The 25,061-nt window shown below is 41.7% G+C and overlaps 1 protein-coding gene across 3 annotated transcripts in view; it reads left to right on the top strand.

The window, feature by feature from the left end:
• The window catches only part of arid1ab (AT-rich interactive domain 1Ab), a 52,449-nt gene that overhangs the window by 5,125 nt on the left and 22,263 nt on the right, over positions 1–25,061 (top strand). For all 3 annotated transcript variants that reach the window (XM_005450730.4, XM_025902049.1, XM_005450727.4), the window contains exons 2-4: positions 16,424–16,645; positions 18,971–19,672; positions 20,500–20,607. In XM_005450730.4, the coding sequence (XP_005450787.1) occupies positions 16,436–16,645; positions 18,971–19,672; positions 20,500–20,607 (1,020 nt within the window). In that variant the 5' untranslated portion in view covers positions 16,424–16,435. The remainder of the gene's footprint in view (positions 1–16,423; positions 16,646–18,970; positions 19,673–20,499; positions 20,608–25,061) is intronic.

Here is a 25,061-nt window from a genome sequence, read left to right as displayed (position 1 = left end):
GCTATGTATTCTATTGAAGCAGTCACCCTCAGTGAAAGCAGTGAATTATCATGAAAATATGCAAACAGAAGTTAAGATGAGCTATAATTTGTTAATAGAATGATTTAGCTTGAGAATGCATTAGCTTTGTTTGCTTTTATGTCCTTGTAGCCTTGTATTTTCTCAATTTCTTCCACAGGAAGACTGATGTCTAATCCAATACCTTTCCTTCATTGGATTTACATCTGTGGATGCTTTTTCAGTGGGCTAATGAGCCTTCAGAGCAATTCCTTGCAAAAGAATCCCAGGTTTTGCTGGAAAGCTGGAGGATAATTGAACATTTTTTGGTTGTTAAGCAAATGTAAAGGTAGCAATGACTGTATTTTAGCAGAAGGGAAAAGGGCTTTGACAAACTCTCATTAGTGTAACTGAATTGAGCAGACTCACAGTAACTTTAACTCTACAAGAGTTTGTCTTGATGTCAGTGGTCCAGGTGCAGAGAACACATTACCTTAATGGATATGATCTAAGACATGGTGTGTGGAGGACAGGACCTTTCACTAAGGGCAAATAAACACGTGTGGGACCCAGACTGTTTTTAAATCATAGCAAAGGGATGTCACGTGAGGCCACTGCTACATACTTGTTATGTTTAGTCAGGGAGATTGTATGTTTGATGTCTGACTGCAGAGTTTGATGTGGCAGCCGGTAGACCAAAGTTCAGGTCAGTTTTTCACAGACTACCCACTGCTGAAGAGCTGTTCATGCTAAGTGCTGCCGGCTACATTTCAGCAGAGTTTATTAAAGGCTTCAGCTTTTCTGTCATTAGCAGTGGCACGATCAGCCTTTTAATTGGTGGCTCTGGTAATAATTCAGCAGCTGTTGTGTTTTTTTTGTTGTTGTTGTTGTTGTGTTTTTTTTAAACAAGCCACTCACCTGCCTTGGGCCACCTGCTCAAGATGAATTAATGCGTTAATTGAATGGTGGATAAGGGCTCATATTATGGGTTCCCATAACACCTTGCGCACAAACAAATACTCTGAAGTGGATTGTAGTGGGGTTTGTTTTTTTGTTTTTTGTTTTTTGAATGGTGTAACGCCAGGTGTGTCCCCCACCTCCCACCACCACCACCACCACCATCACCAGAGATGTTCAAAAACTTTCCCTTTTGCACGAGTAAGGCCACAGTTACACATTTATTAGTTTATTTAATTAACCAATAATGACAATGCACAATAAACAAAGTTGTAGATTAACTTGGATTTATTGTTATTATTTTTATTGTATGTACTGTTTGAGAGCGTGGGAATTTGTAATGACATTGTTTGCTGCTGAGAAAATTAGAAAAAAGTTATTTTGTTAGTTTATTTTTTCCACTTAAAAATTGAATTAGAAGATAAGTGAAGAGAAGAGAATATTTCCATAGTGTCAATGACTAGTTTAATTTCAGTTTATGCCAGCTTTTTTGGGTCCAGCCTCTTGAATTTGTGGAAAATTATCTCTCCTAAAAATAAGTGTGCATAGTTGCCTCAGTTTAGTCATTGACAGGAGTACCACCACTGAGATACAGACTGTTTATACACATAACTGTATAGCACACTATCTACCGTTATTCAGTCGCTTGAGAGCCTAATGCTGGTCTTTGACAGCTGGGCCAGCAGTTTCTGTTTTGTTCCTGTTCACTAAACACAACTCCCAGTTCTAAGAAAACACACAGCGCAACTTCCCACTACTGTTTGGACCCCTGTTTAATAGGGCTTGGTGCCGTGGAGAAGAGGAACACTGAGCATTCGAAAAGGAAGTTCACTCTCGGCTCTTTAGTCTGCTCTGCTGAGTAATGATTCTCCACAGGCCTCATGGACAGCATGCTGCCTCCTGGCAACTGTATTTGTGTGCATGTGTGTGTGTGAGAGAGAGACTGAATAGTGTGTGTGTGTGTGTGTGTATGAGGGAGAAATGGTGTCAGTGATACCCGGGGGAGGGGGTGGTGGTGGTGGTGTTTTGTGAATGATCTTCGTCTGCCCCTGACAGCTGTGTGTATTTTTGTGTAAAGTGCAGCAGTTACGTGGTTGTTGTGTATTTGTGTGTCTGCCACTGCCTCAGGAGCCTCTGACCTGCTCTTACTCCACGTGTCACCAGCCATCCGTCTTTCTTTACTAACATCGCTCTTTTTTTTTTTTTTTTCTCCCAGCCACAGCACACAGCTGTGTGGTCCAGCTCAGTGTTTTTTTGTTTTTTTTTCTCAGCTCCTTGCTGTTCCACCGGCATCTCCCAAACTTTATTGATTTCAAGTTGTCTCTAAAACAGTTTGTGTTGGGAGTCTTTGGTTTAATGACTCAAAAGGTTAATACAGACACTGTCATGGTGGAAATGACTTGATCTGAATAATTGTATCCTCTGTGTTGCAATTGAAAATACACTGGGAAAAACAAGCTCCTCGTGGACAAATGTCAGGCTTGGGCTATTGCATCAGGGCATGCTGGAATGTAAAGGTAATTCATTTCTTTTGACATTTACCTTCTAAAAATGCTTCGGATTAGCATAGTAATATCCTTCTCTGGGCCTGTGCGGGACTACAGACTTCATTTACATGACGTATGGTGTGTGTGTTTTTATGGAATAAAGTGGTTAACCTTTAAATGGGTGCAGTTGTTGATACTCTGTGGTAGAGAATGATGCTTCCTCCCAGCTTTCATGCAGCTCTCACCTTTGATCTCCGCAAAGGGGGAAAAAAAGCCAATGGCTCATCTATAAACCGGGGAAAAAGGAATATAAGGGCACAAGACGCTGCTGATTTTTCTACCTTTATTTCCTTTGTGGAACTCGTCTGTGATGTGAGCTGTAGTTGCAATTGTGCCCGCTGGTCATTACCTCGCTTTCTGTTTTGCCTAATGTGATATTCACAGTTTTTTGGGGGGTTTTTTTGGTTGTTGCAAATAAAAGCAAAGCTGTGGAGATGACGAATCCTGTGAAAGCCCCATGTTTGAGGGGAAAACATTCTGTTAGTAATTAATAGAAAAGAAATGTGTAACAGTGAGATAATAAAAAGCTACAACATCAGAAGCAAATATCTGAGGAAAAAAAGATTTTCTGCCTTTAACAAACAGGTTAGTTGATAGAAAGTAGTATTAACTATTCTAATTAATGATCATTTATCTTTTTTTTCCACAAATACAGTTGGTTGAACTTTTCAGATGTTAGTAGAGTCATTTTTTGTTTTTGTTTTTAGTTGTGTGACCTGCAGTTTCTAATTTTGTGTGATTCTGACTTTCAGTCTTGCTAAAAGTATCCTTTGTTATATAGAAATTTCAGTTTATAGTAAGTTTAAAAAACAACAACAAAAAAAAAACAACAACAACAACAACAACAACAATTTGTTAACTTTTATAGGTTGGTGGACCTTTATCACTTTGACAAAGATCAATATGTTGTAAAGCAGTCTTGGAAAAGAACTTGTTAGCAAACCTCCAGAATTCTAGGTAGCACTGGGTGTTTCTTTCGCACTCTGTCTTTGTGCACTTCAAAAAATGCAGACTAAGCTTAATCTATCTTTGACCAAAATAAGATCTGAAATAACTCCAAGCGAAGGAAAGGAGATCTGATCTGAGTCTTTGGTGAAAACAAGCAAACAAACAGAGGGCATATTGCTCATTCTCAGATCAATAACTGATCAGAGGGAGTATATGTTGCAGACTGTGTAACTGCTTTGTAATTGTAATGTGTAAGTATATTTCACATTTCTGTTTGTTCACAGTCTTAGTCTTTCATGTTAACAACTAGAATCTTTGGGTTTTGGACTATGAAAAAGTGGCTATGTTTGACAGTTCTTAAGAGTTTATAGATGAAAAGATGAAGTGTCTGATAGAGGAAATAACTGATTAGTTGGCAGCCTTGAAGTGAATCCCCTCTGGACTGTCGGTGAGATAAAACTTAAAATGTCACTTTTGTGTCTGGAAATGTAAGAGGCAAGCTTTACTGCTCTTTGACACTAGAGATTATAAAGTAATCTACTTAACAGTTTAATTGACAGTGCACATAATCAGTAGCAACAACCTTAGCAGAAAGTGACATCAGAACAGTTCTTACTGCTGGAGTCTGACTTGGACTCTGTTTAAAGTTCAAAATGATGCTATTAAAAGTAAGGTACTTGTTGTTGCTTGACATAAAATAAATATCATACACTTTTACAATAAAAACAGGCCACGTTCCAGTTCAGTGTCACGGTTGGTTCCTGTACAGTAATGTACCAGGTATCAGCAGCCTGTTTGGTTGATGGTTTGTTGGGCACATAGATGAGCAACCAGTGCTCAGCAGGTGCAAAGCTGCACAGGGACAAGCAAAAGAAGCACTTTACTAGCAGTGTTGTTTCTGCCTTGTGTAGTGGGTGATTTCTGATGTGCCAGGCTGCTGCTAAGATTGCGCTGCTTTGGTGATACCTGTGGTGGCATGGCTGTAGAAAGAACAGTAACGGGTGTTGGCATATTTCTCTCTCTACCTGGACATTTGCATGAGCGTGTATGTGAGAGGCGATTCTACCCACAGGAGAGTGCAAATTAACAACCCCAACGGTCTCACCACTCCACTTTACTCTCTCTCATTTGTTTTGACATGTATTGAGAACAGTTTTTTTAAAAATTTTACAGCTGTCTAGCTTTATTTATGTATGTGTTTAGATTATTTTAAGACTATAAAGCTCTGCTGTAAAGTACAAAACCCCTTTTATTTCATTAAAATGACCTGTCTGTGATTCAGATTATGACCAGGCATGTTTTCCTTATGTTGACAGAGTGTCTGACGTCAGCATCAGAGTTGTGACTCTAACCATGAGGCAGCCAGTGACCCAGCCAGGTCCTTAAGTGGCTTCGCCTCATTCAGCAGCCAGGGTATTTTTGGCATACTAGTGAGTGACACACTTATCGTAATGGGTCGTCCAGGGTTCCAATGGTCAGCCTGAATAAGCATCCTTCTCGGCAGCGCCTGCTGAGCCTCGGCAACGTGATGTAACCGTCTTGCCTCCAATGCTGACAGAGCATTGGAGGAGTTGCTGTGCCCGCTAACCCATCGAGTGGCTTATCTCTGAGCAGAAGAGGAGAGCAGAGACCACTTTTTCTTCCATGAGCGTTCCCGGTAAAGTGTTCGTGTGACCAGAGCGCCAGAGCCACTCTTGAACTGTACTCAACAAGCCACACCGGTGTGCTTTACAGGATGAGTGTCCACTGTAACTACATTTTAACAATATTCTAAGGGCTGCTGTGTAATTGTTAATGTGTCATTAAGTTTCAAATTGTTTCACAGGTTATAATTTAAGAAATGTGTTGGCTATGTTTACTGTGAAGGTGGGCTTAGTGTAGTTTAAATTAGTTCAGTATTCTGCTTTTTTTGAAACCTGATTTGAAAGTAAAAATGTATTTTCAAAATGCCTTTTGTTCTGTTTAACAGTCTGTTGATAAGTTCTTCAACAAAGGTGCGATATACATGTATTACTTTCTACTATGCCACTGTTGCATGTTGAACATCTGGTTTGCTGCCTGCTGTTTCTCACCACACACTGCACTCTTTCCACTGGCTTGCTCTCAGCCCTGCTGATCTCCCATCCAAACTCTCCTCACCTTGTCTCACTCCTGGGACACAGCTGCTGTCACCTGGAAATATATGTTTGGCCTGACAGGTTGACAGCTGGGAGTCACAGCCAGTGTTCACTCTCTTGTACCACCAAACCTTAACATTGCACTGACAGGCCAGGGAGTTTTCCTACGCTTTTTTTTGTACTGGGTGGTAACAGAAAGATTTTCTGATCTACCTAATTGGAGATCCACACACACACACACACACACACACACACACACACACACACACACACACACACACACACACACACACTCTCTGAGTCTATCAGTACAGTGTGGGAACCAGTTAGCACCTCACAGCTATGTTGTTAATCATCAGTAAACAGTCGCTCACATGTGCCAGTCGTCACAGTCCTGTTGGTTCTGATGAGTTGAGCTTCTTATTTTTAAAGTCATGATCAAGTAACATTTTGGTCAACTGTGCAGAATCACGATTCTGTACAATTCTAACTACCTTTGGTCATGCAATGGTTAGTGAAGTCCTACTATGGAAAGCTCAGCTTATTCACTGTCATGGTTTTAGCTCTTTGAAAGCAGTCGCAGCAGAATGGCAGACACACATTGGCCAATGACTTTTAACGGACACGTCGTTAGCATGTTTTGTTTAGTCTTGGACTTAATGAATTGATGCTTTTTTTTGGTAACAGGATAAGTGCAATCACAGGAAACCCAGTGCCAAGTTTGGGCTTTAACGTAACACCCCAGCTGTATTCATTTAACAGAAACATGATTAAGCTCCTGTATTTGACACATATTAGCTTCAAATTTCACGGTGTATTAACATATATATTTTAGCATAAAAAATGTCTAAAAATTGTTTTTGCAGAAATATGATCTGTTGCTATCTAACCACAAACCAGTTTGAGACAAAGAAACTGGAAGTCATTAAAGTATTCAAAGTTTTTTAACATTAATAAAACTGCCGACAACCTTGCTGTACTTTTGACCTGCCTTGTCTACACATACTGTCCGAATGCCAGGTGTTTCAGATTCCGTTGTCTTTAATAGCACATGACTGGAGTGTGAGTGGTGCCTACTGGTTTTTTAACTTTATGAACTCATCAGTTTGACACTCACACCATATTCATAGGTCTTCTTGATGAGGCTGCTTGGAAATATGTCAAATTATACCTGTTTTTAAACCATATCTCTTGAGCTTTTCTTTCCATCTCGAGTGTGGATGTTTAAATCGGATATGAACAAGTTTTCCTTCAAAATGCACTTGTACTGTTCTTTTTATTTCTGGACTTTCTCCTCATTTCTCAAACAGTCATAGAAGATGGATGACCCTCCATGAGCCTGGTTCTGCCAGTTGTCTCTTCTTGTTAAAGAGGAGTTCTTTCTCCCCACCATTGCCATGCTTGCTCATAGGGGACATCTATCCTTACCTCACTTGATCTTGATCTTGGGAGAAGTAGTTTGAAAAAATAAATTTAAGGTTAACCTGTTACCATATCTCCTATTTTTTTTTTGGAAGATTGAGTTGTCTGAGTTCATGATCTGGTGGGATGACGAGCAATTTAGCTGTCATTATCTGAGTATTTGTTCCCCAAATGCAATTGAAAGTTCAAAAGCTACAAAGTCGAGCTCCAGTTAAGTTGTTTTTGTCAAACTACATTGCCATTAACTGAGCTAGCAGCATGTGCAGACACTGCTGTCTGTGCTGCCGCCACGGTTTATTTCTCCCTGTGTGATTGTTAAATGTCAGAGTAAAGTGGAAGCTAAAGAAAGAACCGACTAGTCTTTAAGGTTTTACAAATGTTCTGCTATCAAACCTTATTTAACAGACCCAGGAATACCTGTAATATATGCGACATCTACCTTTGGCTGCTTGTCATTGGAAATAAAAGTGCCCAGGAATGCAAAGGGTCCCTTTTGAGCAGCAGTGTTTTCCTTTACTCCTTTTAACCCAACCCTAATTCATGCAAGAGCAGCGCCTTGTGTTTTTTCCTAACTCCTACTTTTTTGTTGTCGCCTCTGTTGTTCTTCTAAGCTTTAAATAGCCCTGGAAGGGCTTCACTTCTTCCTTCATCTCCCGGAGATGTGAAAGCAGATTTTGTCATCCGAGTGCACGAGTTCCCTTCTTTCTCTCCTCCCAGAACAGCTTTTGAATTCTTTGGAACAGCTGGGTGAACATCTGGGTGTGTAGGGTGCTGTTGCCTCTGCTCAGTACGGATGATAGCACCAGCAGGCGCCGGCTGCCGCCCCCTCTACCCAGCCCAATCCTCGTGCTTGCTTTTATTCAGAGTCATGCAGCGGTCAGCACCAAGTAGAGGTTGATGCATTTGGAAAGCTAAGACTTAATTGTTTAATTGAGAATGTGCCCCTCCTTCTTAGCTTGCTTACTGTAGCTCACAGGTATAGATTTTTCCACAACTATTTGGACACATTGGTAGGCTTTGCTTAAGCTTTCCTTAAGCTCTTCTGAACAAGCACTCTCAATTGTTTACTACGCTGGAGCTGGGACTGTGCTGTGTTTGGCACTCGGTTCAGTTATTATAATGATCGCACAGTTTTTAACACCCCCAGGAAAATTTTAAAAGTTGTCTTTTAATTTGATTTAAATAATGTTATGAATTATTAAGGTAATAAGAATTTTTAATAAGGTTTCCCAAAATGTAATTAGCCCTTAGATACTGATATCCAAATGGTACTAACATTACAGCCTGGGGCAGGTCTTGGTCATCATTTATTTAAATGAATCCGTATGATTGGTCATTGCTGTAGTGCAACTTTTTATTTTTTGGCATAAAGCTTCTGTTGTGTTTTCATGTGACTTGAAAAAAATGTCTGTGCTGTGCTGACGTGAGACCTGAGTTCTGGTTTCAGGATGTTGCGTTTTCTGATATGTTACGTTGAGGAATATACATTTTCTTTATACTAATCACTATAGCCTTAGCTTAATAAACGCTAAATGATGTCAAAACATGGACAACATCAAGATCAGTTCATATTACAGTCTAATGTAATTAGGACATATATAAAGAGTAGGAATGGAAATGGGTTAAAATCACAGCTAGCTAAATTATGCTCCAAATAATCTTTAGGTGAAAGAATTTTAAATCCAGCTCTCCAAGTTTGGTACTATTTTAAGTCTAATCTTAAAAGTGCAGAGTGTCTGTCTCCTAAATCTAAACTGGGAGCTGGTTCCACAGAGGAGGGGCCTGAAAGCTGAAAGCTCTGCCTCCCATTCGACTTTTAAGGAACCACAAATAATCCAACAGTCTGAGAGTGAAGTGCTCTATTGGGATGATTTACAATGACTTTAAATTTGATTCTGAATGTAACAGGGAGCCAATGAATGCAGTCAAGGACAGCTACAAGCAGCTTAGCCAGCGACAGGATTGCTTACGTGTAACAGTGGTGTTCTCTGGGAGCGATGAAGGCTAGAAATTCTAAAACGAGTCATCAAATTTATTTGGATGTGAGTAAATGAAATATGCGGTGTACATATATATATGTTTAGGTATATTTTATGATGATTTTGTGTTTTTTCCCTTGCATAAAAGATAGGATGACTACCTCCAAAAACTATACATGTTCCAGATGTGGGAATAGTTAATTTAAGCATTATTTCCACATTGAAGACACCCGTAAACATATGAGTAGATGAATTGAGAATAAAATAATCTCTACAGGTGTAAATGGATCAAAATCTAATAATAGATGTAACGGCAATTTTTGCTGCTAAACCATTTAAATAAATAAAGACGAGAGGTTTAATACTCAGCCTAGATTCTTGGCCCTCTGTCTGCTGTATGTGAGTTTAAAGGGAAGTGTTACCAGCATGACTCCTCATACAGCTGTAAAAATGTCACTAGAGAAAGTGGATGAGGACACCGTCGCTTACTGTGGAGGAAAGTGCTTAACCCTTCACTTGTGCAGCGATAGTTCGGAGCTTAAACGGTGAAGTCGGGTCACACTGGGCAGCTCCCACTGTGAACGTGAGTGCCTGCATTAACGTGGGGTCAGTTTTTGCTGCGCAGGTTCACCTGACGGACCCATAGAAACAAATCTTGGCGCCTGACTTGACATTGGTGATAAAGAGCAGGATATCCTCTGTCTTTATGGATGTGACGTGTATGACGTAGCCACCGTCTGAGGGGGACCGTAGCCAGCATGTGTTGTTGCTGTAGTGTGTTTGCATGTCCAAGGGCTTTAACGCAGAACAGTGGTGTGTGTGTGTGTGTGCCGAGTCAAGGCCATGTGGCTGTGTGGCGGATTAAATTAGCAGCAGTCCCCCCCCCTCGGTCCATCTGCTCTGCTTTGCACTCAAGCTCTGCCCCACCCACTTCACCCTCCCCAGTGCCTGACAAATCCCTTTCCCCAACCCCATGTCACACACGCGCTTTTGACTAGTTGCTATATCCACCAGCAGCCCTGTTATCATGACACAATATACTCCGTGCAACCTCTTCTGCCAAGAGTGCTCTGGCTTCCCTCTATGCAGATTAGCCATGTGCTAATTGTAGTTATTTATTTTTTTATTTTTTTATGGAACAGAGGGAAAAAAAGGAGGGGAAGCGTTTCCTTCAGAATTGATTAGATGACTGAGCAGAAAAAGGAAAGAGTACCGTGTTGTGGCTTGAGACACAATCCGGCACGCATATTTAAGGCTTCTGCGTGAGGAAGGTTTGTTGTACACCTTTAAGTCATGTCAAGTCGAGAACAATGTGCCAAGAGTTTCGTGAGATTCTGCCTGCAAACAAACACCTCAGAGACCTGAACTGATTCTGATGAGGGGGTTTGTAATACGTTTTGATGAGTGTATTTATACCTCCGTCCTAGGTTTTAGTGTAAATTTTATTGATTTAAATCTGTTATGTATTATTCTTGAGGAAATATAGTTCTAATAATTTTTGGCATGCCAAATTATTTCCATAGAATACTGGTTACTGGCATATTTTTCATCTTTCACATGAAAAGATGCCAGTGACCTTTCTAAAGGTGTAAAAAAAACAAAACAAAAGAAAAATCAACCTGACAGGAAAAAGTGGTTGCTGCAACACTTTGTCACATACCGTTTGATCTGTGTTTGTCAGGGAATTCCCCTACACAACAGAACACCTTCCCCCCCCCCAAAGTCACATTACTTTTATAATGCCATACTAAAAATTTAATGCCCACTGAAAATGAATGTTAACTTATTTTACACTCTGATTTATGGCTAAATGCTGAGGACAGTGACGGGCACACCACCTCACCGGTTATATGACAAGCAGTTTATTTCATGAGAATAGAATATGATAGAATATTTTATTTGTAATTGAAATTAGTTATTTTCAGATACCATGTTTTTTTCCTTTGTTGTTTGATTTGCTCTTTTATGTTGTTTCTGCGTGGCTTTAGTAAACCACTGGCAGTCGCAGGGTCATGGTAAATGTTAAAAGTTCACGGACATCTATTATGATCCTTTTCGAAACCTTATTTTTATATTTGGACTCCATCATAATAGCTTTGCATGATTCATAGATCAAAATAATTCTTAATTTATCTTGTGCTGAGTCTTGCTACTCCTCCTCTCTCTGAAATGAGCCTCTATTTAATTTCTTATTTGCTGCCCCTCATAATCTTTCTACAGAAGATGTGTGCTATGTGCTTTAGATGACCATATAAGGGATATCCTCTCTGATTCTCAGTGGCACCACACAGATGCTACAGCAGGAAAAAATATATATGTGTGTGTGTTGTGTATGTAAATGACACTAAATGGGGAAACCAGATTATAAAAGAGAAGAGTTATAATGTGACCAAGCTAATTTAGTGCTATTGTTACCCAGAAGTATATGTCTAAAGGTTGCTAACATCTCGTAGGGTTAGCCATCAAGCAAGGGAGCGCTACCTGTTAATTTGGGAGGGGGGGTTGTAAGTAGAACAATAAATATTATAACAGTTTCTCTGAGGTCTTTTTTTCTCCCAAATGTTGTGTTGTTTTAATGTTCAGTGCAATTTGTTTGGCTGTGTCATGGCAACATGCTAAAAGCCCTTTCAAGGTAACACCAAAAAGCAACTAACATGTTAAAATTGGTGAGAGCTCTGCATAGACTGTTGAATTTAGTCTTTGATGCATCTTTATTGTATATCAAAGTAAACTGGAACTTAATGTCATTTTTTCAGTCAAAACATAACATTTGAATTCTCTGCTGTACACTGTGGGGATTTTAACGGACGAAGTCAATTGGTTAGCCAAGAAAGGGGAAATAGTTCAAAGTGTTAAATGCTGTTCTAAAATAGACTCGAATGTTTATCATTCACAGAGTGGCCTTTGTTGAAAAACTGGAATTGAGAATCTAGCTTTTAATACTGTCTGCTGTAAGAAAGTAATTTTATAAATTCCATGAGATGAACCATATTTTGCCAGTAAGTGGCAGGTGGCAGGTTTCTCTGCGAGACCTTTATTGTGACCATTTGTCTTTCAAAGCACTTGGATTCAAAGCACTTGCACTCAGCTCGGTAGTGTTGCGTGCCTTATCGTCTTTCCGCTGTGTCCATCTTGCCCTCACCACCAAAACCACTGACATTCTCCTGTGATACATCAGAAACAAATCTCTTTCTGTCCTTCGCCTTGAACATTCAACCACCAACCATGCCCATACTGTTAAAGATATGGCTGTTTCACCTTGAAATCCAGTGTCCTTTTAAATAGATCAGAAACTAACAAATTATATGTATTTATCCCCTCTGTTGGAATTTTTTCCCCTCAGCCTTGTACTGCTAATCTTTGCTAACATAATTCTACTTTTATTCATTTTTTTTGGTTTTGATAAAATTCTCAACTTGAGGGGCAGCAGCAGTGCTAATTCTGTAAGCAAGAAAATAAGGAACAGACTCTTGTATAGCATTCACAGGCCTCTGTCTACAAGATGCAGTAGACTCTTTAGTTGGGTTAAAGCAGACATACGCGCACCTACAAAGGCCTCTACAAAAGCTCTCTGGGAATTTGAAGGATGTGTAATGGTGTGTCCGATGTGAACAACTTAAGCAATGCAAGGAAAATACTGGTAAACAGATCAATGAAGTGCCGAGCAGTAGGCCGGCCACAGCTATCTCCCAGCCTGCAGAGTACAGATGTGTTAACATGATCGAATGAGGCAGAGAGGTAAAACAAACACCCTGCGTTCCTCATCTTTATGCTGAGCTGTAAACCATATGCATTTAAACCCATCGAGCCGAAACATGTATGTGATAAGATTATATTGAGCGTGGTTTTAGACACGTCCCACCCATATTGTGTGGTCATGATGGCATTTCATTGGATTTTTGGAGTTTGGCTTCAGCTACTTTAATTATCCAAACAGGTTATTGAATGCTAATTGACTAACTACATTGCACATCAAATTTTCCACATTGCCAGTAGTGTAATAGCAGATTTATAATTTATGTTTTTCTTTTTTGTTTTTTTGGGGGGGTTTTTTGTGATTTAACGCGTATGAAGGCCAAAGCCTGCAAAATAGGGCTCAAGGTAGTAGTTATTTTTTATGCTTCACTGATTTCTAAAAAGGTCAGTGACTTTGCAGTTAATTATTACAATAGTTGCGTTACGTAGAAACAAAGTTTATAAATCTGTTAATGCCGTGCTGCTCATTGTGGCAAGTCATAATCACAAATTATTGTGGTCAGTAATGTCATCAGCGATTAAAAACACTTGCTCAATTCAGGCTTTTGAAGCATCATGCATTTGTTGAACTTTTTTTTTTTTTTTAAGAGTAGATTTCCATGAACTCATGAAGCCTGTCAGGTAGGGCAGCTGCTAGTCCCCACAAGCTAGAGCCTACACCGTGGAAGGTCTGCGGGTATATCAGGGAAAATAAATACATTTATGCTGTCAGTATACTGGGAGAACTGGTGCACGTAAAGTGGAAAAACTGCAAAACAAGAGCATTATTGATTCAACGAATACGACAAATAAATTTTTCTTCTAAATGTTGTTTTCATAATCTTTAGAAGCACAAATTGCACACAAAAAAATTCAATGGAGTGCAGTCTGGCTTTTTCACCTCATTTTCCTACAGAAAAGATTTAGAATGTTTAATAGTTATGAGTCAAAAAATGAGAAAATGAAGCCTAATTTTAAATACGTTAACACACTTGTGAACAGAGCACGCTCAACTTAACCATCTCCTGACCTGATCAAAGCACCCCTATCTGCATCTGTGGAGTGGGTGATAACTGAGACACGAGAGGGAGAGGAGTGGTTGTTTCGGGAGCCGATACTATGCACGTTCCACTCTGGGCTGGAAACCCCGATTGTAGTCGAGTCGTACTTGCGAGCTCTCTCCCCGCTGAGCTGGGCGCCGAGCTGTCATGGCTCTTAATGGAAAAGCCAGTTTGTTCGCTCATTTAGAAATATTCTCACTGCTGGCAAAAGTATCGACCGAAATTGGTGAGGGGAAGAAAGGTTGATTGTTTTATGGCCCAGTCATCGCTGGGAGATTTTTGTCTAAATGAGAAATAGATTTTACCTTTAGTGTGCCGGCTTTTGTAGTTTGTTTGCATGCTAGTCATTTTTCATGTGGATTGGAGGACGTTACCAGTGATTCAGGCCTCGGTGGCACACTTTACAGATGACTCAGGAGGCTCCGTCTAACTGCTTAAGCAGCTCATTAGAAAAGAGCTATAGGATATTTCTGTCCAGTGAAAGAAACCGCTCCAGTTTTTTTTTTTTTTTCTCCTCTTGGCTCCTCGTTGCCATAATTGGACAAAAGAAACTTTTAGAAATGTGTAAAAAACCAGCAACAATGTGGTGTCTGCTTCACTGCTTTCTACCAGTCATCTTTAAGCTGTGCAGAGTGATGTTTGGACTCCTATCTTGGCATGACTGGGGAGGGGGGGGCAGCAGTCCTTTCTTCGAGTCTGGGGTTAAAAGTGCATTAGAGGTCACAGTGAAGCCTGTTACCTCTTCCCCTGGTGTGGGCGGTAATGACCCAAGGGAGTGCAAGATACCCCATCCCACCTCCCACCGTTCCCACCTACTCCTTCCCTGCACAGACATACAACACAACACACAAACACACACTCTTCTGAACCTGGAGGAGCTCAGGAGAGTGTGGCCTGGGGGAGGCTAGAGGGAAAATCTGGAGTGGAATATGTTATCTTGGATAATGTCGGTTGACCACGCTGACAGCTTGTTGATCCACCCCTTCTCCACACACCCCCACCACCACCTCCAACAGCTACAGTCTTCCGCAACACACACTCATATTTTCACACACTTGCAAACACACAAGCCTCCTACTGAGTCACCCCCTACCCCGACCTCCCCCTCTTTCATTGCAGCACTGTCATTCATAGAGTGCCAAAGCCTGCTGCTTTATTAAAGCCCAGGAAGAGCAAGCCCTGGCCCGGGTTCAAACAGCAGTGCAGCTGGGACCTGTTACATTTTCGGCAGACTGCCCTCTCCGTCTCACTGGCTATAAATAGCCCCAGTGGTTGTCTCCCTTAACCGAGGAAAAGAGGTTTTTGGGGGAGGAAAAACACACCCGTGCGCACACACGCGCGCGCAGACACACACACACTCACACTTGCACACAGATTAATAACCGTGGGAAGCAATGAAAGCTTTGTGTCTGCTGCCCGAGGTCAGCAGGCCAGGAGGTGTTGCTACTTCAAAGACCCCGTTGTGGCTTGTACTTTCAGACGCCGCTGCGGTGGGTTTGATGGGAACACGCACAGGCTGTCAGAAGTGTGATGTGTTGATGGCATCAGACCATGGCAAACGAGCAGAAAACTTGTTGTGAATTGCTGTTTGTTTGTTTATTTCTCCACTTGATGACCAGTTAATAATGCTGCAGTGAAATCCCATTTTATTAATTTTTTAGAAATATTGGATATACCTTTTTTTTTTTCATGCCAGGGTAGTGTTGTGTTGGAAGGGATCCCACCATGTGTTATACACACACACACACACACACACACACACACACACACACACACACACTGTCACAGACTTTATGACATAGACATTTTATGACAGTGGTTCCAGCTGTTGACAGATGAAGCTACCTCATTATAAACCACCACCAACCCAGAATATGCCATCTGACTCCGTAACATTCCCTGTTTTTACCGTGTGAATCTCTACGAGTCCAGGATGCCCTAGGTCGTTCCCTACATCCACCATCCAACCCCTTATCCTTACATGGCTTCCAGCTGAGAGGTGGGCACAGCTCCAGCCACCGCAGACACTTCCACTTCCTTAAGCTTATTTTCATAGAAACCTTTACCAACGTCTCCGCCGTAACAGTATCCACCCACTGGCACAATGATCTCCTGGGCCGGGAAATGCTCCTGGCGGATGTAGTGGGCTTATTCATTCATTCATGGCCAATTTTTTTTCCCTTTCTATTTGGAAAGTAAATCCACTACAGTTTTTTTTCCCTCCCTTCTGCTTTTTGTTCTATATTTGCTTGATTACACTGTGGCTGGTTTATGAGATGATGCTCATAGGACACACTGCAGTGGAGTCATGCTGAGTAATGCCTTCTCAAGACAACTCACTAAAAAAGGTTCTAAAATAACTCTAGGTAAATTTGACCTGGACTGCATTTTCTCATCCTTTCCTGTCACATCACTGTGCTCGGAACAAGGTCCCTTTATTTCTATCATTATAGAGCTTGTTAGGAGGTATGACTGAACCCTCTAATAGGGACTCTAGACATGCCATTACCATCAGCACTAAAATCACAATAATTGTGTGGATCACACAGTTATTTCTAAAGTCAGCTTCACCATACAGCTTTAATGTCAGAATTGTCATTCCAGCAATCTATTTAGTCATTTCATGGATGTATTACATATTCTCTTTGTATCTCCTCCAGCCTCCAGGCCCAATGGACCAGGTAGGGAAGATGCGCGGCCAGCCATATGGAGGGCCCAACCCCTTCTCGCAGCAGCAGCAAGGACCTCCTACAGGGCCTGGACCCCAGCAGGCAGGCTCTTACCCAGGGCAGGGCTATGGCCCTCCGGGCCCTCAGAGGTACCCTATGGGGATGCAGAGCCGACCACCCGGAACCATGAGTGGCATGCAATATGGACAACAGGTCAGTAATGATTAACTTGGCTCTCTATTTGTACAGTTTTAATTGAAACCTTACAGAACCAATATTTGCTATCACAGAGACTTAAGACATTTCTGTGTAGATTTTTTTTTAAAAATATCTGGTGATTTAGGCTAAATTCTTTTCATTAATTATGTCAGTAAATTTAGCAGATTGTCCACTAAGTAGGTAGGTGATGAGATGTTTTTGTACATTTTGGTTTACTGCATAAATTTAAAAGTCCTTAAAAAGGAAAGTAAAATCATTTGAATAAGAAATATGACAAGAAACACATTTGTGAGGTGATATGGAGCAGTCGAGTTTAAAAAGCAGCATTGTGCAGTTAGAATTTGTTCCATAAATTTGCACCATCTAGTGAGAAGAAGACATGAACTAGGATAAGAAACTACACCATGGTTTGAGAGGAGAGCCTGTAGTATCGATGGGGTGACACTATTCTGCCATACTGCAAGAGTAATAGAGCATTGAGTCAACTATGTCATTACTAGAAGGTCTAATCCAGGTCAAAACAACCCTTCCTTAGCAGAAGATATTTAACAAATGTCATGTATCCAGGTACAGTGACTTTAAGGAGTTGAAAGCCATTAAGGCACGACCCTGTTCTGACTGTCATCGGGAAGATGGCGTGGTATGATGTGTATGCGTGTGTGTGTTGATTACCAATGTCATTTCTGAGCCTGCAGACAGTTAGCTTAGCATAACAATTGTAATTAAACAAAAAGCTAAAGATCTGAAAGACTTACAGTGTGACCCTGTATCTGGTTTGTTAAACCAGATATATCTTGTAAAGTGGAGAAGTTAAAGGGCATTAACGCATTGCCAAATAACGTTCACCTGCTCTGCTAGACATCAAAGTAATATTGTCATTGTCACCTTTAGTGTCACTTACCTTGCATACTTAAACAGGACTTAAAATAATAGGTTATAATAGGCTATGTATTAGGGTGGATGAAAACCCCAACCAAAATTCTGCCTCTTCTGTCACACCAACCCTTTGCGCGCCTTCCTCGACTACATCCATGAACCTCCTCTGAAGAGTCTCTCCAAACTGTGTTTCAGTATCTTTTTCACTTGAATCCCAAAAGACTCTGAAGAAAGAAGAGGGGGAAAAAACTCTTTACAGGGATAGACCCAAAAGAGAGCAGCCCATCAGTTTCCCACTGTCTGATTTATTTTCATGCTTGAAAGCCAAAGATGGGGGGGAAATCCAAGCTGTGTCGACAGGCACAGTGGGCAGCACCTTCTGACAGCGTTGTCCAATTGAAAACGGCAAACATCCAGTTTGCCATAGCTACTTACTCATAGCTAGGAATAAGCCCCTTCTTGAACTCTCTCAGCCAGGCAGTTCATCTTAACAGAGAAACGCATGCAGGGAAATCCCGTAGAGTCGAGCCTTTTTCTTGTGCGTCCGCTGCCTGTGGTCTTGTGCCCATTGTGTGGTGTGATTATCTCATACTGGCCTGCCTGGTGTTTGACCGTGGACTCGATAAGTGCCCTGCAGAGAAGAAAACGGCTTCCCCGCCTTTGTCAGACAGATACAATACAGCCACTTCATGTTGTTTTAAATGTGAGGCCATTCTTTACTATCTTGTATTTTCTTATAGTTCTTGAGTAGCTGAGCAACCCCCCCCCCCCCCCCCCACTTCAGTCCCCTTGCGAAGAAGAAAAAACCCCACACATGGCTCCCTCCCCTTCTTCTTTTCTTATTACAGTGTTTCCTCACAAGGTCAGCGCTTTCTCCTTCCATGTTCCTTGAGGGTAATGAAACGAAAACACTGGTATTGAAAGGCATTCCGCGAGCAGGTTCGGGCAGAATATGAAAAGGCTCATATTGAAGTTCAAGGAGATGAAGTCAAAACTCAATTTTTATTTTCATGCCAGTAATTTAAAGCAATACACGGCTGAATTCCGACACTTGGATGCTTTTTCTTATGTGCTTTGACTGATCAGTTTATAGTGAGGAACACACCACTCAAACTGAGGGGTGGGGGGGCAGTTTGTCTTTTCCGTTTAATCTGTGAGGAAGATGAAGAGATGCTCTGATTACTCTGTGGAGAATGAATGGTAAAAAAAAGAAAAGGGGGGAAAAAACTAAAGAGGTGACTTTGAATATTGAGTTATTTTTATATATTTCTGCAGATCCCGTCAGCACACATGCTGTATTCAGATAGTGACTGATATTCCACAGAGGGGCTCCGGATAGTAAAACTGTGCCTGGTTGAGTCTGCTCGCACTTTCAGCTCAAGCATCGGTAGTCTTCCCCTTTGAAAATAAACTACTGTTCATAACTGATATCCTATTTTTTAGATGTCAGCATATGGACAACAGGGCCCAGGAGGCTATGGACAGCAAAGTCAGGGCTACTATGGTCAGCATGGCCCTGCACCTCACCCTGGACAGCAGCAACCTCCATACTCTGGCCAACCCCAGGGAACCTCTGGACCTTCATACCCCCAACAGGGCCATCCTTCACAGACTGCAGGCCAACACGGGCAGCCAGGACCCCCATACCAACAATCTCAAGGTCCCCACGGCCCTCCTCAGAGTCAGCCTCCGTATAGCCAGCCCCAGCAGTCTCAGCCAGGACAGCCACCCTATGTATCTCCCCAGCAACAGCAGAGTCAACAACAACAGCAGCAGCAGCAGCAGCAGGGACCTGGTCCGCAAAGTCAACAGGGCTCTCAGGGCCAGCCTGGGTACCCACAACCCTCTGGGCCAGGGCAGCCACCACAGCAGCAAACCCCACAGCAGCAGCAGCAAGGCCCCCCACAACAACAACAACAACAACCACAACAACAGCAGCAGCAACAACAACAACAACAACAACCAGGAGGTCCACCACCTCAAGCCCAACAGCCTCCAGGTCATGGCCAGCAGGGCCAGCCATCACCATATTCTCAGACACCCCCGCTGCAACAGCAGCAACAACAGCAGCAGCAGCCACCACCACAACAACAACAGCAGCAGCAGCAGCAGTCACCTTATCAGAGGTTCCCACCTCCTCCACAGGTAATCCTCACACAAAACTCTATTAGAACACTTTAGCTGTAATTTGATGTGATGTGCTGTGTCAGGGGCAACTGTGTTTCCATTAGCAGGAGATTCCTGCGCTGACACATGCTCCTGACTTTACTGTACTTAATCAGTGCTGTAATGATGTCCGTGCCGATCTAACAGTGGCACTGCAAACTGAAAACTGCCTGCTTCCCAGGAAATGCCTTCACCTGATAACTGTCAGTAGTCGGTTGAAAAGAACATTGCACACTCAGCTTTCCATAGCAAAAACACATGGAAGACGTGAGATGCTGCTCTGCAAGGGTTAAAGAGTGAAACAGCCATGAGAGCTTTTGAATAAACCTTTGGTGTAGCCCATTCAGAGCTGCTTTGTTGGTAATTAAGCTTTAATTACTTAGTTAATTAAACAGGCTCCTGTCTGTTAAATGGATAGTATGAACAACAGGAAATGGACTGCACAAGACTGTTGACAGAACGGGGCAGTTTTTAGTAGTTTCTTATTAAAAAAATAAATTAAAAAATATGATAAATTGAAGTTGAAGCACAAGCTGTAGAATAAGCAGCGAGTTTTCCCGTGCCATGTGATCCCTGTGGCGACACAAATATGACGTACAGTAAATATTCAAATCAGTCGGTCACGGCTCTCGACATTTATCCAGCCCAGTGGAGATCTGTTATTTGTATCAGTGTGACAGCGGTTATATTAGCTGTGCACTGCAAAAAGGGAACAAGCAGCAATAAATGCTCGACTCTGAGATTTTTTTTATTTTTTTTTTTTATATTGTGTCCGTTTTGTCTCCTGTCTTCATTCTTCTGATCAGGAACTCTCCCAGGATTCCTTCAGCTCACAGTCCAGCGCTCCTCCATCTAACCAGCCCAACAAGAGCAGTCAAGAAGACAGCATGCAGGCGCGGCCATCCAGTCTGCCGGTGAGGCTTCTGTCTTCGCTTTTAACTTCTGAATTTTGTAGCAGGTTTCATCGCCAGAACTCCACAGACCAGATTCACAGACGCCCTTCATGAGTATCCCACAGAAGTAGCATTTTAAACTAACATTTATAAACCATTTGTAATCGTAATCGCATAGTCAGCCCAACATGTAGGACAGCAGTGATATAATTAGTGATGTTAGTCAGACTTGATTGGATTCAGAATCTATAGCCATATGTGGTAGAGGAAAATCACCCTGCTCCAAATGTCATTATGGCTGCCTCTGTGAACATGTTATAATATTTTCCCTTTATTATTCGATAGAGTGGAGTGGAGATTGACAGGAAATGTGGGGATAGAACAGGGGAATGACATGCAGCAAAGTTCTGGCTGGGTGTTGATCCGGGAACTAGGCTGCTTTAGCCGATTTGGTAAGCGCCTAAACCCCCTCGACCATGGGTTCACCCCTTAAATGAGATTTAAACAAATCCCATCCTGGTGTTTCTTACTCTGTACCCATTTCTCCTGCTTGAAGCTAAGACTAAAATTGAACTTATTTCTCAAAACAGTTGATGTTCACTAGGCTTTGCTCTGTGATTCAGTTTGAGTTACTTCACAGGTGAATTTGTATAGTGTGACATATGCACTCAGAGTGAAGGAAACATACAAATGTGGAGTAAATGTTGGCTTTTGGATCCCACCGTGCAATCGATTGACTACCAAACCATTGGATTCATAAGCACAGTCTATTCAGAGCAATGTGATGGAAATGTTATACATGATCACAACTCTGTGGGTATCATGTGCTTTAGTAGAAAAAGGCCCAATATTCTGTTCTGCAGATGTTAGTGGAGTAATAGCTTTGTTGCTAAATTCACAGTATCTTGAGCAATTTTTCCCACCTAGATGGAAGATTTGAAACAAAGTATGTTTCAAATCTTCCCAAACTTCCCCCAACATGTCGTGGCAGATCATTGTCCCTCTCCTGCAGCCTGGTTCTGCTAGAGGTTTCGTCCTCTTAAAGGGGAGATTTTCCTTCCCACTGTCGCCAAGTGCTTGCTCATAGGAGGTTATCTGATTGTTGAGGGTTTCTCTCTGTTATTCTAGGTTTTACTCTATAATATAGCGTTTTGAGGCGATTGTTGTTGTAATTTGGCACTGTATAAATAAAGTTGAATTCAGTAGTATCTGGATATCAGTGACAACAGCACAAGAATTTTTGAAGGAGAGGTAAAGAGCGCTATATTGTTAATTTAGACCCCAACCCTTCCCACAAGAAGCCGATAGCACGAGCGAGCAAAGTCCCGTTTTCCATTTGCTCTTAAAGAGCAAAGAAATCAGAAAGTGTGGAAAAAAATAGTTCTGCCTGGATAAGGATTGTTGAAAGTGAAGCAAATCTGGCATCTGATAGCCCTCTGGCTAAGATAAAGGTGAGAGAACCCCCAACCCCACACACACTCACTCACCCTCCACCAGCCCTCCACCCCATGCTCCGTGTTAAAGAGGTGTCTCGCTGTAACACGTTGCAGTTTCCATGGCAGTGTTTATAGGTCAGACTGCAGATCTAACCTCATTCTGGGCCTCAGGGAAGGAGAGTGAGAAATGAGATCATTAATAAGAAAGAATGAAAGTGAGGGAGCCGAGTTTGGAGGGGTGGGGGGGTGATGTGTGGGATTGAGGGAGTGCAAGCAAATAACTTCAAATAGTGTGAGTGATTGGTTGGAGTGGAGGATGCTGAAAGAGGGAGGGATGAGAGGCAGCGCTGTCTATGCCAGTAGGGGATGCCCTTAGGATGTGTTTCCCTCCTCTTTTATTTATTTCCCTTATTTATTTATACACCTCTCTGTGGATTCGGCCATTGGTCGGGAAGGCCAGGCCAGGGCTATTTTTATTTATTTATTTATTTATTTTAAACTTTCTATCTTCTTAGGGATTCCCCCATCAGTGCTGTCTGATTGGCCGACAGAGCCATTAATCTGGTTATGGCAGGGGTAAACAGATCTCCTCCTCCCGTTCTTTTTCCTCCTCATCCCTGCGGCGCACACACCAAAGTGTGTGCAGATGAGACCATGCTAACTCAGAGTATAACCCTGCCAGCCTGAGTCAGAGCAGCTGAGGTGACACCTGCAGGTGTTAGAAGTAGATGTGCACCGATGATACCTGTTGTACAAGGTGCTGAAGTTATTCTGTAACCTCTGCCAAACTATAAAAGCGGCAGAAAATATCACCAACAAGTCAGAAATGCTGAGAAAAGGATTTGTGACAATGAAAGTCTACATAAAGAGTGGCGTAAAAACTCCAATGCTTTGTGGGATAGAACTGAAATATGTCTAAAGACTGCTATGAGTAAGAAAAAAATAGTACTTAGCCCGGTGCTTTCTCCGAACTCAGAATAGTTGGATGTGTTGTTAAAAAAGAGCCACACGTTCATTACAGCCTGCATCACAATTCTGCTATTGTTAACAGGACACCTGCTTATACAGACAGTGATCCTTACTACTAGCTAGTTGAGGTAGGCAGCTCGAGCTATGCTGCATCACACACATGACATGGTGCTCTCTACTTATACCATATAACAAACACAGCACAAATTGGCAGTCTGTTTAATTTTTGTCGCTGTCCCGCATCATTATCCATCCCTTCTAACACCTCAATGTCCACCGCCAGGCTCTAATAATCATCACTCCACCAGTTTTTGTGCATCATTTCTGGGAAACTGTGAGGTCAGAGCCCAAACACCAAACACTAACTGCTCTGCTGTAATAAAATCATTTCAAACGTGAGGTCACTGCAGTAAAGAAAACGAGATGCATACTTGTATTAAAAAAATGAAATGATAATAATATTTGTGACCAAGGACTACAAATATCAAAAAGAATTAATGTAGTTATAGTAACTCGCTAACTTGAGCCGTTTTCGTGCTTGAATGTGAAGTTGCCCTTTGTCCCGTGTTGCACGCACCAGGAGACAGTCAACCCCGATTTGTTGTCACTACTGGAAAGCCTCTCTTTGGTTTAGTTGGGAATTGGCCTGGATGGGTACCTATTGCATGGGCTCACCTTGATGTCATTAGAAAGCAAGCCAGTTTAGAAATAATATGTGTAATATCTGATCTGATTATTATTGAATTTTTCTATTTTAACATGCAGTTCCCCAAATAACTGAGAGAAAGATTGACAGCTGCAGTCATTTATGAAAACTGCCTTACTCATTGTCCTTCTGCTGTTGCTTTATGACTGTATGGGTGTAGCTTAAATAAAATAATCATTTAAAAAGAAAAGAAGATCATTTAAGGGGTCTTGGTCAGACTTGTTTGGGTTCATATGTGTTGGTTTGACCACATATGAAACCAAGGTTGTGTAAATCAAATGTATAGGTGTGTGTGTGTGTGTGTGTGTGTGTGTGTGTGTGTGTGTGTGTGTGTGTGTGTGTGTTGTCCACACACAAATTCTTCCTTGTATTCTAGCCCAATAAATGTGGAGGTTTAATGTGGTATGATTATTTTTATTTTCCACTTATTAGTGGATTGATGAGCGTAATAGATACTTATTTTGAGACAAGAACAGGAAAATTTGTAACTGGTATTAAATTGTGTTTGTGCTTCTTCTCTCATTTAGGAAGAGTTTGCTAATCTAATCTTAAATAACTAATTAGTCTTACGCCAAGCAAAGGAGCATATTTAAGTGCATCTGTCAGAAAGAAAGGTACAGTTTATTTTGAAGGGGAAAAAAAGATGTTTATTTTGTAAGAACCTGCAGTAATTTGTATAGACTCATTTCTTTTAATCTGCCTGAGATCCTGTTTGAATCCCGATCCAACAGCGACTGAGGGGTAAATGCCATTTAGCTACTTTAGTAGCATTCGTGCAGAGCCAGCCAGACATCACCTCATCGAGAGCACAGATGGGTCTGTTTGAGGCAGGTGCTTAAAAACCCAGCGTCTGTTAGGCCGCTGCTGAGGTGGGAATAAAGGTGTACAGAAGGCTCAGTGCCTGCTGGAAGGCGCAGGTAGGAGAGCAACAGTCGGTTTGAGAACAGGGCTGCGGATAAGAAGTGGAAGAGAGAGAGATTAAAACATAGAGACACACACACACATGTGCAGTCAGAGTGGAACTAGCTGAGCAGGTTCAACTGGTTCCTGGTTTGTTTTCACTCTGGCTCCAGGAGACACATGCACAGTTTAACTGTTGAGTATTTACCTCGCTGTTCATTTGATCAGTTCTGAGGAATCCTTTTTTATGTTTTTACCGTTTGGTTATCTAACTGAAGCTTGTCTTGGGGGGGAAAAAATACAGCAGCAAAGTAGTAGTCTTTGTGGTCTTCGAATATTCATCTGGCCTTATAACACTTGTGGCATTTCAAGGAAAGGAAATGAATTAAGAGATAAGAAGTAGGAGAGAAAAAAGGGTTTTTGTTCTTTTTTTCGATCAAATACTTCACATTATTGACTCAGTT

The sequence above is a fragment of the Oreochromis niloticus genome, linkage group LG22 (assembly GCF_001858045.2).
Source record: "Oreochromis niloticus isolate F11D_XX linkage group LG22, O_niloticus_UMD_NMBU, whole genome shotgun sequence".
Classification (NCBI taxonomy): domain Eukaryota; kingdom Metazoa; phylum Chordata; class Actinopteri; order Cichliformes; family Cichlidae; genus Oreochromis; species Oreochromis niloticus.
Note: the sequence above shows the minus strand (reverse complement) of the source record. Positions and strands in the feature narration are given on the sequence as shown.